This window comes from Spodoptera frugiperda, chromosome 26 (genome assembly GCF_023101765.2).
Source record: "Spodoptera frugiperda isolate SF20-4 chromosome 26, AGI-APGP_CSIRO_Sfru_2.0, whole genome shotgun sequence".
In the NCBI taxonomy this organism is placed as follows: domain Eukaryota; kingdom Metazoa; phylum Arthropoda; class Insecta; order Lepidoptera; family Noctuidae; genus Spodoptera; species Spodoptera frugiperda.
Genome location: NC_064237.1, coordinates 8,488,652 through 8,503,136, shown reverse-complemented (window position 1 = coordinate 8,503,136; position 14,485 = coordinate 8,488,652). Strand labels below are relative to the sequence as shown.

Sequence of the window (14,485 nt, the reverse complement as noted above, 5' to 3'; positions counted from 1 at the left end):
ATCAACCTTTATTTGCACAGAACAGATGGATTTACTTTCAAACATCCAGTCTACATGTGGTTTTCTTACAGGCTATGTGATATTAATTAGCACATTTTCTGCCTTCTAAAATTTACCAACCCCTTTTAAACTACGAACTAGCTCCACAAAGTGACCAGAACCAAAGAGCGACCAGAACCAGACCCGTGCGCGTGAGCCATCAAACTACCACAGATGAGGCCCAGTAGGGCTGATACTTGATCCGGAGATACGGACTACCTAGCGGGTTTACCGTGGCTCCGGCATGGGGTGGTTTTTACTCAGTAAGAATCTGACACTCTCTCCTCGCCAAAAGCGATGATATTCCCCACTCAAAAAAAAGCTTCACAAAGAGATTCCTTAATCATCTAAAACTGCCTGTCCATGATTTGTTTGAAATGTATTCTTCAACTCTAAAGAAAATCGCTCTAATTACCAGCCAGTTTCCATGGCCTCGCCCTAACAAAACAACTATAAAATATCGATCGTATGTCGTCTTTGTTATTTGAAAAATTCAATACAGAATAGAGGAGTACAATGCGTTCGTTTCAAAGCAAGGACGTTCAAAGCAAGGAAGTACGACTAATCTTTGGTTACAAAAGACTTTGCCTACCTTTGTAACCTGATATTGGATTTGTGGAAGAATGTTCTCGAGGCAGAAAATACGAGGGGTGGAATTTTTCCACATAGTTCAGTTAATTTTTGTTCTGTGCCAGGCGTGGCCATTTTTTCTCCGCTGTAGGTATATTTTTTTCGCACCGTAGAAATGGTATTCCATTTTTTACTTTTATAACGTAATTGAAAATAATAATTGTGGGTACTTACTTGCTATATTTATATCGTAAGCTAAATCAATTGGGCGCCCATTCTCCATGACTGGTTGGGCCAAGTAATTTGTGCATCCTGCAACAAAGAGAAAAGATAATTAAAAAAAACTTAATTTAATCTATAATATAAAAATAAGTCGAGTTTTCCTTCCTGATGCACTCAGAATGCGCTAACCGATTTTTACGGTTTTGCATTCGTTGGAAAGGTCTCGGGCTCCGTGAAGTTTATAGCAAAAGAAATTCAGGAAAAGCAAAAAATCAGGGAAAATCATTGGTAGCGAAACGGAGTTCACCGGGTTTGCTAGTATTATAATTAAAATTATCATTTTACTTTATTTGTATATTGGACATTATTCTCGTTAAGTCAATGGAAACATACACTTTATGTAAAATTTCATGATAGACGAGACACATGTTAAGTAGAATAAGAATTCAAATATACTGATTTCCTACTTAAAATAGCACCGTGGAGGATTCAATAATCAGACTTGCCTAATAAGCTAAATAAAAAGCGTAGAAAAAGTGTCTTTAAAACACAAACACAAAACCGAGTTACAAAATGAAACAAAACAATAAGAAAAAAAGAAACCATTTCCATAAAAACCTCATTTTGAGTCGAGTTCAATTTACACTCACTTGTACATTTTGGTGTAAAAGGAAAAGCAATTTGATCCATTATTAAATATTTTTGAGTTTCATAAAAAGGATCTAAAAACGTTTAACGGTCGTATCAACGGCACTTTCCGAGAAGTAAGCATTGTTATCTTCTTAGCGTCTATCTGTCTGTTTGAATTAAACTCGAGAAAAATGTGGTTACATAAAAATGGAAATTTTCATTCTACTTGAAGAGCTCTCCGAGGCTTTATGCTGTAACTTGGTGGTATTGTAGCTTAGGAATAAAAGTGAAGTGCTGAATATTATTGAGATATTTTGTTAACACTTTGCAAGTTGATTCTTCTTTGGAGTTCAAATTGAATACTCTGAACGTTGAACTAACGTATTCTTTAGTTAAAAGTTAAAGAATTCAAAGCCATTCAGTTCCGTGTCACTTCGGAACATAATGTAAATCTCGTAACTTATTTGACGAAGAGTCTGACAACTAGGAAAATTCCGAGCGTAATTTTTTTGGATATCTTTAATTTTTTTAATTTTTTAATTTTTTTCCACCAGAGATGTGTTATTGTATTTGGCTTCCACCGATCTTATTTATTGGTACACATAGCATAAAACTGGTGGAAACGGGCTCAGCTAAGTTATGCTTTTTATATGCAACGATGCTTGCTATGTATGGCTTCCCTATTATCGATACATCGCATACTCGAGTTGGTATCAGTGGAAATGTTCACATAGTTTGAAAGCTTAGCTATTAGATCTTCGTAGCATAGGTCCATAGCACATTACAGGTGGAAAAACACCTTTAATGTTAAACTATTTTGAAAAAGTTTTAACATGTAATGTAAGATCTAAGTAAATGTAAAACTATTTTAAAACTTTACTCGAAATTCGAAGCAGCTAATTTTAATACGTATTTTGTACGAAACTAAATTTATCCTTAGACTTTTATTTATATTTGAAAGCATGAACATGTTTAGGCTACTCGATAAAATATGCGTCATGACAGTAATGTTGATCTGTTTAACGTCTACATTCTAAAGCTAACGCGGTAAAATGTTTGTACTCATTGTACTTATACATAAGTACAGTACCTAGCCACAGTATTAGACGCAGCTATATTTTTTTTATATTTAGATGTTTTGAGGTTCTTATTGGGTGTAGCGTAATGTTTTATATCTCATTACCTGCCATTGTCGGCCAGGCGCTCGACAAAAATATTTTTTTATTGGATCCAGGGCTTTCGCAGATGAGCGCGTTAAATCAAACATAGTTTTCAATTTTATAATATTTAGTAAAGATATAGGAATTAATTCAAAAATTACAAAAAATGTCCTCAATCCTGTTTTATAATAACTATCGTGAGATATACAAAATTAATAAAAAAAAACACATTTTATTCACGTATATTAATAGAGAAAAGGTCTACTAGTTTCGAGTCGTGGAGGGACTCTTCATCACGAGTACCGTGCGTTAACGCGCTAATATATGTAGGTACGTGAGTAAAACGGATTTTTTTGTTAAAATATAACACTCGTTTCAACGTAAAATTACTAAATAGAAACAGAGACTGAACTAATAAACATGGTATTACAATTTGAACAGAAAACAAAAGTGCGTCTAATAATGTGTCCAGGGACTGTATATCACGGCAAAGCGGACAAGATTTATTAAAGTACGTACTTCTGTTGTTAAGAATGATACAAGCCGAGTTGTATCTGTTTCATTATTTGCACAGAGTTTCTTGCATTTTGATTACTTTTAAATTATTTCGTTTGTGAAATATCGCTTTTGTTGCCCAATTTAATTTTCGCAACAATTTATGCTTGGTAATGGACATTTTGTCGTAAAGTTGAGATGTACTGTTTTAAGTTTTTATTGTGATTTAGAGTTTCGTTCGATTTGATTTATTTCGTTTATTCAACCAATTGGAGTTTTGTTTCTTTGTCCAAAGTATTGTAGGTAAATTCGCAGGTGCGTTGCTGTTCAAGGTAATTTATTATAAGACTTTGAAATATAAAAGGTAATTAGAAAATAACGTTTCTCATCTAAATCCATTCAGAGTACTAGGCTTCACTTTTTTAATAGAAAAATGATGTTATTACTCTTCAATTGATTGCAAAAATAAAACAATTGGTCTTCGCTTCGGCGCGATATTTTAAAAGACGACATAGCGTATAAAATAGTTAAACTCAACGTTGCATCTAAACCCAAAATCGCTTACAAGTCCTGTAAAAAATATTCCCAAAACAAAAACATATTATCATACTAAAACACACATACGTGGAACTATAACTAAAATTACGACTAAGAGTTAATTCTCTAGAGAGAACAGTTAACTATTTCTCTACGAGGTCATTACCCGGTACCCAGGTAAATGTTTTACGCTAGCCGGACGTTCGCCTTATCGCTACCCTGGTTATGGGTGCCTGGTACCTGCCGGATAAACCCAGCTACACGGTTTAGTTTATCGCACTGCGGTAAGGTAATTTAATATACTTGAGCAATGAACTTCACGTATGCGGATTATAAAGGTGGATTCAACAAAATTATTTATGACGGTCTAAGGGTTGTTTGTGTATTGATGATAGATATGTTTATTAAGTTTTGGTATCGTAAAATTTATTGAATATCAGCCTATTGATTTTATAGATTTTAAATTAGGCTACCATGGAGGTTCCTATTCATATTCCTTGTTCAACCTACAAATTGAAATGATCAAATAGGCTTACAAGGGCATTGCACAACAGCAGATCCCTTATTTAAAGCATTAACTGCCGAAAGAAAACTGTTGAAGGCAAATCCTCCGCTAAGCGTTAACGTATTAATTGAGGTAAAAGATTTAACTTTATCTTTAAAAACTGCTACATTTCTACTGAAAAGTAGATACTAAAGTTTCCCCAGTCAGCCTATGATCTTACATACAACACACGTGGTATCATTTCAAGCCAAGTGTCAGCGTCGCGTTTAATAAAGACATAGTCACTTCCACGACACACGAACTAAACACACGTTCATAACTTCTGTCGCAAATAAAGCTGTAGGTATTTACGTAGCGACGCGACGTGTCAGTGAACGAATAATTACTAAAATTCAGAGTGCAGGTGGCGGTAACTAGCAGCTGTTTAGTTATTAGTAACTATTGTTCAATACAATTACTAAGTTTGTCAACCCCTAAATGTACTAAGTTTGAGTGAAGTTTTAATATCTAGAAGAAGGGTGGCATGTTTAAAATCATAGGTACTTTTAATGGAATGGTCAATGAACAGACGTAGGAACACCTTAAACACCAGAGTTCCGGTGTTGTCATACTTGGACCTACTGTCAATACTGGCTTACAGAAGTTGCAGCGGTATGGGAGGTTGTGCGGGCGAGCTTGTCTTATTTAAGCACCAGAGCGGTTGCAAAGCCATTACGGACAAATTAAAGGACGTTATTGACTATTAGTAACTTATATGAATCGAAACAATGCAACAATCGTTTCACTCCGGTTTTTGTGATACTATAGTGTCACTTCGGAACCATAACTTTTTAATCTTCTTCTTCTCGCACAGATTGGTAAATTATAAATACGTACAAAGTACACCTTTATCAACTCTCGTAAACAATGACATGCATGTTTGTCACGCTCTTTCAATGACAATCATGCTCTTTTCAACATAGCTAGTATTAATGACAGAGACTTACTAAGAGCCAAATCCTCACTAGATATTGGCAAGCAATTTTATTGATACCAGCACTAATTTAATAGAACAAAACGCTTGCTTTATTGAGACAAGTAATAAATTCGAACGTCAAAAGATTAGATCAGCGAGTTAAATGCGATGGTTAAAAGCGAACGTGATTTATGTATTGTGAAACCGTCTACTGTATTTCACTCTTCAGTTAAATTAATCAATGTTTTACGAGCTGTTTCTGCTAAAACAGTTTTATTACACTTTAATATAGGTAAAGTTACTGTCCTTAGTCTTCTCGTGGGTGTAGTAAAAGTTGACACATTCAGAAGAATAAACATTTACTTTTTGAAAAGCGATTCGCCAGCCTTTTTTTATGGGAGAAAATCATCCAATGACGTCTCCCGCCTTGGGCAAGGCGAGAGACAGTATTAGACTTTTACTGACTAAAAACCAGCGTGGTGATTATGCTAAATCCTCATATGCAGAGGATAACTTCCTAATGCATTGACTGTTATGAACTGTTACATTATAATCGACAGATGATAATGTTCATGAACAAAATGCGGCTTTCTAATGATATATGTATTACAGTACATAGAGAGATAGGTACTTATGTATGTACGTTTAGAGCTTCGATCCGCTGAGCAATATAAATATAAACAATTCTCTAATGACTCACCGAATTACTCGAAGATTAGTACTAGTCATGATTATTTTAGATTTAGTATTTAAAATTATTTTCCAGTTAACTAAATGTAGTTACTTGTAATGAATGATGTTTGAGGTTAGTTAACGAGAACTGCCAAGTAAGAGGTTATAAAAACCTTAAAAATCGCTACTCGTGTGATAAGAAGAAAGGAGGGGAAACTCTGAGAAGTTTGTAAAAATATAAAAAAATATATTATAATGTTAATAAAATATTTTTTTTTTCTCATCTGTTTTTGAAATTGTATGTTTGTAAACGAAAATTGGTGATCCAAACTAATTTAAAAAAACAATAATGCCCAAGCTTCAAATACCGATATGGTAGGCTGTTTAATCAAAATTAAAATTTTGAGAAAATACGACATTTGGAGCTTTCGAAGTTGGAACCAAAAACTAGCTTGTTCAGAATACAAGTAGCAGCTACATGTCATTTGTAAACAATGTGTTGAATTACTAATGAGCGGGTTTGATGCCAAGAATGATACGCATGTGCATCGTGATAACGCAATAGTGTGAGCTTCCAATCTGACTCATAGTAACATGGGAGAAATAGTTAAAGAAATGCGAACATTGTAATGTAATGAACCTAAATACATTACTTTTAAATACATTTTAGGACTGAACAGCGTTTTGCTAACTTATAACCAAAAATATGGTGCTTGATTTTAGCCTTGATCTCTCTTGAGGTATATTATTTTAATGTTACAGTTTCAGTGACTGAAGAAAAAGTTACGAAATAAATAATTATATGAATGAAACTGAGAGAGTTATCCTAACTTTCTGTCGTCGTAATAATAGTAGATGTCTCCGTCTCCATCTAATAAAAGATAGCATTTATCTTTCAAAAGGAAAATATAAAACAATTCTAGCAAATGGTACACAGCACACTGTTTAACGAGCAGCGAAGCTTGGACGCGTCGTAAAGAAAGATAATTATGTTCCTCGCCACGCAATCGCAGTGTAGCTACGTACGTATGTATGTATGTATGTATGTAGAGTGGACCTGTGCTGCTCACAGCTACATTCTGTTTCTATTCCCGCCGTACATTCTGCTTTACTTACGTTAACTCCATTGTTTATTTATTTACATGACTCGAATCGTTGATATCCACGGATTTGGTCTCTGGCGACGTGAGAGAACCGATGCGGTATTTTTATCGGTGACTATAAATCTTATTGTGTGGGTAGTAACTGTTTATTCTTTGTGAAAATTTAGACGGTTTCCGCAGATGCGAGATTCTTGGTATTATATATATTTTTTTCACGATCGTTATCATGAACACCTGGTTTAATGATTTAATAGCCACACTGTTCATAGCCGTTAACGTGTATAATTTATAAAACCGATAGCAGTCAGCCGCAAGAATAAACTTTGTGAGCTAAACAAACTTTGCTGTTGGAAGATAATTTAGGATGTCTAAACGGAGTTATAAAAAGTGTGCTGGGAATAACATGGAAACAAATCATGGCCAATAATGACTTAGTTATTACAGTTGGGAGCCAATAACTTATCAAGTTGGAAACAAACTGTCGTGGATACGGCTTGCAGCCGCCGATGAAAGCAGTGATGTTGCATAAATCATAATTATTACATCCACACATGTATTGTGGTTGTAATAATCATGATGAACCACATATAAATCAATCTTCACTGGACTCACAGTTTTACTTAACAGAGACTGACTTCCAAGTCTTCTGATCGAGAAGAAAATGCCTTCGTGGTAACCACAACGAATTCATTGCTAAAATGAAATGTACCAAAAATTTGGTAATAAAACTATAAAAAAAATGTGAACCAGCTCTTAGCAAAATCATGAAAACAACAATAAGAAAAAATTTACTCTTGGTGATATATTTAATTGTATTATTTTCATAACACACATAACAAAATATTTAAAGACAATTTAAACAATAATGGCAGCAAAATTCAAATAATGGGATTTTGCCAACTGCCATGCTTGTGAAAATAGTTCATTTTATCATCCATTATCATTATTTTTCTCCATTCGGTTTTCTTCCAGCTTGGGTGAGGTGAGAGGGAATATCAGACTCTTACTGACTAAAAACCATACTGTTCCTACTCCTACTCTACCAGCCTGAGGTATAACCTGTAGGTAGTCCGCAGCCGGATAGAATAGAAAGAATTTGATACTACAACCAATTCAAAACTGGAAACAATATTTTAAGTAGTACGTAGGATTACAAATATGCAACAGAGTGTTTGATATTATAGTAGAGTAAAGAAGCTCTGGAGTAAAGAAGAAAATCGTTAATAATAATAAATTGTTACAATCACAATACACGACATGAGGTCACCACCCGTGGCGAGACTAAAGCATTGTCTATGTCCAGTGGAGAGACAGTGAAAGCTTTTATAGTTACTTGCTTTGTAATTCTAAATAGAAGCATATTACAAATAATACTTGTATTTTGTATATTAAATATATATATTGTGGAAAAATAGATTATTTACATATATTGTATAGTCATCAAGGATAAAAATTAAATTAACAAAATTTTTTACCCAAACAAATAACGGGTAAGAGAAATAAAACGTTTTAATAATAAAAAGTAAGCAAATGTGTTATTCTTAATTATAATCATTGATCAAATGAGTACATTCCTCAAAGGGTTTTACGTAGTAATATCTACTTTTTCCACAGTTATGTTTTGAATTCCATGTTAAAGGGGGTGATTAAGAATTACATTGGCATACCAAATACAACTATAAGCTCCATATTACTTCGAGCTCTTTTTTGAGGCTGGAAGTTGAACCATACTCCTTGTGTTGCAGTCGAGTCGTAGTAGCATTTGTGACAAAATATTGTTTGAAAATACGTATAGCATTAGAAATCTAACCGAAATATATTAGTTTTTTTTGCATAGGAATGCATTTTCATACATCATTGTGACAGTCGTCTAAAGAAAATATAAAAGAAGACATCTGTCACAGAAATGTATAGTTTTACGACCACTTAATTTACAGCTCAATAAAATATAACACACAAAATTGTTACCGAGCTTTAAGTAATATATCACTGGTAAAAATATTTTAACGATATTTTTATTTTAGAAAAGAAGTATGCCAAACGAGATAATTATCGTTACGTCTTTGTAATCCGCTAATTGGTGGGCTAAGATGCACAAACTTTTTTTTTGTTTTAGCGTTGCCCCACACTAGTGTTTTCTCCTGTATCGTAGGTGCGTTTACAAACACATAACTTGACTTTGACTTTGATTTTGTTGCTCGCCAGCCAGTTGCCCAGCCGCCGTGCCACCGTACAGTCAAAAATGTTGAATTCAATTACCAGTACTAATTTATCACTTAGTCATATATTGAAATATTGTATCCCCATATACCTAATAGAGGTTCGCCTATTTTACCATACACAGTACAAAATTCCAAATTTTATAATCCTTTTTCGGTAAATGTCAAATGTTAACTGTTGTTTAATTTCATCACTTCCCTTAATCACAAAACAGGACACAATAACCACTCAATTTTAATATATTTTAGGATAAGAAATACTAAAACCAATCTAGTAAAGCTTCATGACGCAACAATACCAAAAGTACTTATTGCACCATAATTACAACGTACGACCAAACAGCTGCTGATTGAAAATGAACTTTAAGATAACGATCGATATGTATAACACCATTGTTAACAAACTAAAGTGTTTACGGTCGAATTTTCAATCAATCAATCAGACCAATCCACTACAAGAAAATGTTCACACCAAGAACACTATGTAAATCATTCAGTTAGTTTTTATATCAGTTTTACAAATAAAAGTCTGTATTTGAGAGTAGCACGTGTGTATAGTCACGTAGCCTCCGACTGAAATTGATTCCTCTCTCTAAATAAGATTGAGAGGACTAATTACATGTCAGTGGACTAATTGGCACTGATATTTGTGTCATATGTTAAGTGGTATAAAGCTCAATTAATATAAATATTTAAATCAAGGACTCGTAGGATCAAAGGTAGAATTTTAGAGTGCTTTTCCATCAGAGATGTGCTATGTAGCTATGCTGCGAAGATGTAATAGTTAGCTGTGAAACTATCTGACCGTATCCACTGATAAGTTGTATGATGTCAGAAAGATGTGCAGTTCGAGTATGCGATGTATCAATATTACGGAAGCACACATCTACCTTTAGTTTTGTAAGCATCTTTCCATATAAAAAACATAGCTTAGCTTAGTTCGTTTCCACTAGTCCTAATCGAAGCCAAGCTTTAGATGAAAAGAGACATTACATAATAACCCTAATATCTGAAGTAATCGAATTTATTAACAAACATTAATTATGCAGCACAATCGTAAATTAATAAAGAAGAAAACATTTACTGAATGTTTATTTAAACTGATAAAAAACGCACAACCAAAGCCAAGCGTAGGAAGTTACAGGCACGTGCTGAAACTAGTTTATTTTTAATTTATTTAAAGCATTATGCACTAAATTTTGTACCACGGTACAGTAACAAACAGGTGAATAGAATAGACGGATTTAATGCCAGAGTAATTTTTACTAGTCAACCTACCTACCTATAGGTGATGCAGAAACAATAGTAATGTAAGGTAGTGTAGTAATGTCTTGGCCCCAAGGGTTGAGACGCATCCGGAGCTGCGGACTACCTAGCGGGTTTACCGGGGCTCCGGCTCGAAGGGCAGAAGTGGTAATGGGGTGGTTTTTAGTCAGTAAGAGTCTGACACGTTCTCTCGCTTCACCCAAGGCGGAATAAGTCATTAGATGATTTTCCCCCCTTAAAGAAAAGGGTTATGACGCCCGCTTCTCATGCATGAGGATGCAGGTTCAAAACCTACCAACGGCAAAGTACCAATGTGACTTTTTTCAAGATATATGTACTTTGTAAGCATATTTAGACACGGTTTACGGTCTTAACTGTGAAGCGAAAAATCCTATGGAAACATGAACTTATAATTTCTAATTACAAGTTTGAAATCACCAATCCGTATTGAGTAAGCGTGGTGATTAATGGTAAAACCCGCTCGTGCGAGAAGACGCGTTTAGTCAGCAGTGGCCACTTATAGGCTGTGGATGTGATAAGGTAGACACATGACGTGTTACTAGTAGTTTCTGATAATAACTATCAGTTTCAGAAACAAAGACAGTTTCCTCACATTTACAATTCGCTAAACAAAACCCGACTACCTCAATTTAAATTAATTATGACAATAGTAATAAAATGTGTACTGCGTGCCAAAAGCTTAACGATGTGTGTTCGTTCGTTGTGTCTCAATCCACCGGCCGTTGTGTCTAACTGCTGTATTTTCAGCCTGTATTTACGCCTGGCCTAGAAATTTATCCCCGAATAATAGTTAATTAAGAGAATACGCTAGTGTTAATAACAATTAGTCTGGGTGTTTATTTCGTAGAGAGAATACTGTTATATTAAGGTAAAAGTGTCTAGAGTAAGCTATTTATAAAAAGGTTTTATTTAGCTTGACCTGTGCGTTTATTTGGGTCAAATTTAGTTGTTGGAATTGCTCTCGAAATATTCAAATAGGTCCTTATCGCAATGATTTCAAAAGTTTTGCTAGCATCACAATCACACTAATTATAAAAGTTAAAAGTTTGTTTATTTCGATGTTCATCCGTCAAACACGCTACTGAAAGGATTTTGATGAAATTTGGTATACAGATGGGGTATGAGGTGATTTGGGTGATAGGCTTTTTATCCCACAAGCACGCAGGCGAAGTAATAAATAAATGATAAAATAATAATCTTAACATTTCCACTCGAGACACGATCGAGACAACATACTACTATCATAGAATATTATTAAATTCTTGTCTTATACACCATACATAGTCTCATGAATAATATTGATGGCAGAGAATGATGTTTATGAAGCCTTAATGTGCAAGAAGTCTGATATAGTTAGACTCTGGGCGATATTGGTGACGTGCTTGGGGTACGCAATGGTAATAAGACAAGCATTTAGATCAAATGTGAAGCGTATTGTTATAGAAATAGGTATGGAAATAGGCAAACATTTTGTTAATATTTTAAGTGTATTATAAATAACCAGAAAATTTATTCTCTTTTTCATCAGTTTCGTTAGATTCTATTTATCTTATTTTTATCGTCTTCTTTCTATATACAACCATATGAATGTAGCCTACTTTGTATGGTAAATTATGTACTGGGTTTGCTAAGCCCATGGAAAAAGCTTGGTTTAAATATACCGCCGTCTATAAAACTCACCGCTTCACCCGCGGTCCGGTGTCCTATGTGTTACCCCTGTTCTAAATTTCATCCAGATCACTTCAGCCATACTCAAACACACAAACTGCTAAATATGTAAACTCACAAGCTCATAAACATTGATAAGATATCATTTTTATTGATAGTTTTCTTCAGGTTATCATTTTTGGTACGTAAGGTAGTAGGTAAGTTATTAAATTAGTAGGTATTTCTTTCGAGCTACATAAACCTTTTAATTATACATATAATTTACTTCATAATTTGTAGATTTTACCGTAATAATTATAATACAGTTTGTAGTTTCAGCTAGTTTCGGTGTCAGCATAATTTGGTTAGCTACGAAATTACTAAAACGGATTTGCTCACACGTAATAACGCCTACGTGGAACGCCGAAAGACCATCAAGTAACTACTTTAAAGGGTGTTATAACATTTTATAGGTGCGACGGGTCTCTTTACACGGATACACACTAACATTTTAGTTCCTATAGACAAACACATACGAGTATTTAGAAGCTGAATTAAACTCTAAATATGACATTATAAAGTTAAAAATCACTTCGCTTTATTTTGACTAGTTTTTATATAGGAAAAAAACAGGAGATAGGCACCTACTTTATGTAAATTGGGGATGAAATAAAAAACGTATGGTATCTCATTAACCTACTAAGTTATCCTACTTATGGTAAACAATCGAACCTATAGTCAAAAAGATGTAACATGTAGCAGAATAAAATTAATTAGAATATTGACACAAATTGAGCTTGATGCAGTACAAAGGCCTTGGCATGGATTATATTACAGCACTTTTTTACAGATCTTCTTGTCAATTGCTAGCAAATAAAATTGATTTATAATTTCTTTTAATTTTGACTTCTGCATTGTGGATTAAGGATATAGTTTATTGATATATTTATAGAAATATGGTACCTATTAAATCTATTTCGCTCAGAAGCAAACCTAACAAGACCTATTTAAAAGGTAATCGCTCTGTAAGTTGTTATCGTACAAACGAACGAGTTCCAACGCACACTGCGAAGAGAGACCGAAGAAATAACGACAGATTTGTAGGTGTTAATAATAGGTAAACACATTGTGAACGATTAACTGCTTGCGTCTGGGCCAACGCGAACGCGCTGAATTTACGAGGGAACACTAGCGCTCGCGTCATTTTACCCATACAACAACAGCACATCAAAGTATCCATATTTGTCAAATTCCGCCAAAAGAATCTGAACTTTATCACAAAGAAATAGAGCTGGTATTCATTTAAAGACATTTGACAGTTTAGGTAAGGTTGATGTGCTTGCGTCGGTACGGTTTTGCACACCATTCAACGGTCGATGGCGTGACGCGGAATATTATTAGTTCGGTAACACATGGTACGGAAACGGCCTGACGTTTATGTTTGAATGACTTACTGACACTTCTAGTTTTATAGATCCTTGTTGAGACAAGTTGCATGGATTTGTTTTCAGTAGTTTTTGAGTAAGTGAGTTACAAAGAGTTCGCAGAGTAGCCAGATACGTTTGTCGCTTCGCCTGCTCATCCCGTGTGTGTTGTAAGAGACGAAAAAAGGACTAGAATAGTTTTAACAAAGAGTAAACAGTAAAGCTCTTTTATCAATAGCAATCTTCAATGAGACTGCCAAGTATGGAGAGTATAGAAAACCTATCGTTTATGTGGAGGAGATCAGATAGGAGAGAGTGCAGCAGAAGATCGTCACAAACTACGTTTACAATATTATAGTAGGATCTGTGTTTCCTGATGGGTATAACCTGGGTGTCTTCAAGGCCCGAGTGAATAGGTCACTTTGGGTATAGTAGTATCTGTGTTTCCTAATGGGTATAATCTGGGTGTCTTCCAAGCCTGAGTGAATAAGTTGCTTATGGGCAGACGTGCTCCATCATAGGCGGCATCATCTCTTACTACCAGACGAGATAGCGGCCAAAGTCGACCCAAATATAAAAAAAAAACCGGCCAAGTGCGAGTCCGTAAGAGAGTCTGCAAGGGTTCCGTAGCAGCAAGTTGATGACATAATACGAAACACGAATGTACAGACAGACATGGCGAATCTATAATGGTTCCGTTTTTTGCCATTTGGCTACGGAACCCTAAAAAAGATAGGACTCTACTTCACAATATCCTTAAACACCAATATTGTTAAAGCAATTTGAATAACCATCGATCTACGTCCCGGTAATTGATTCTTTCCTAATTTATCTGTGTCACTGAAACTCGTAAATACGCCAGTGTTGTAGGGAAACCTACAAGAAATAGCTTTCAAACACTCAAAAGTTTAATTCTAAATAATTTGCGAGAACGTTATCAGAATTAATGGGCCATTAAGATAATCTGTGATAATATAAATGAAGATTTCAAAGCTATTTGGGTACTTATTTGGCAATATT

The 14,485-nt window shown here is 34.6% G+C and overlaps 1 protein-coding gene across 2 annotated transcripts in view; it reads right to left on the bottom strand.

The window, feature by feature from the left end:
- LOC118264487 (uncharacterized) overlaps positions 1–14,485 on the bottom strand; it is a 36,582-nt gene that overhangs the window by 2,997 nt on the left and 19,100 nt on the right. For both annotated transcript variants that reach the window (XM_035577006.2, XM_035577008.2), the window contains exon 4: positions 844–921. In XM_035577006.2, coding sequence (XP_035432899.1) covers positions 844–921 — 78 coding nt within the window. The remainder of the gene's footprint in view (positions 1–843; positions 922–14,485) is intronic.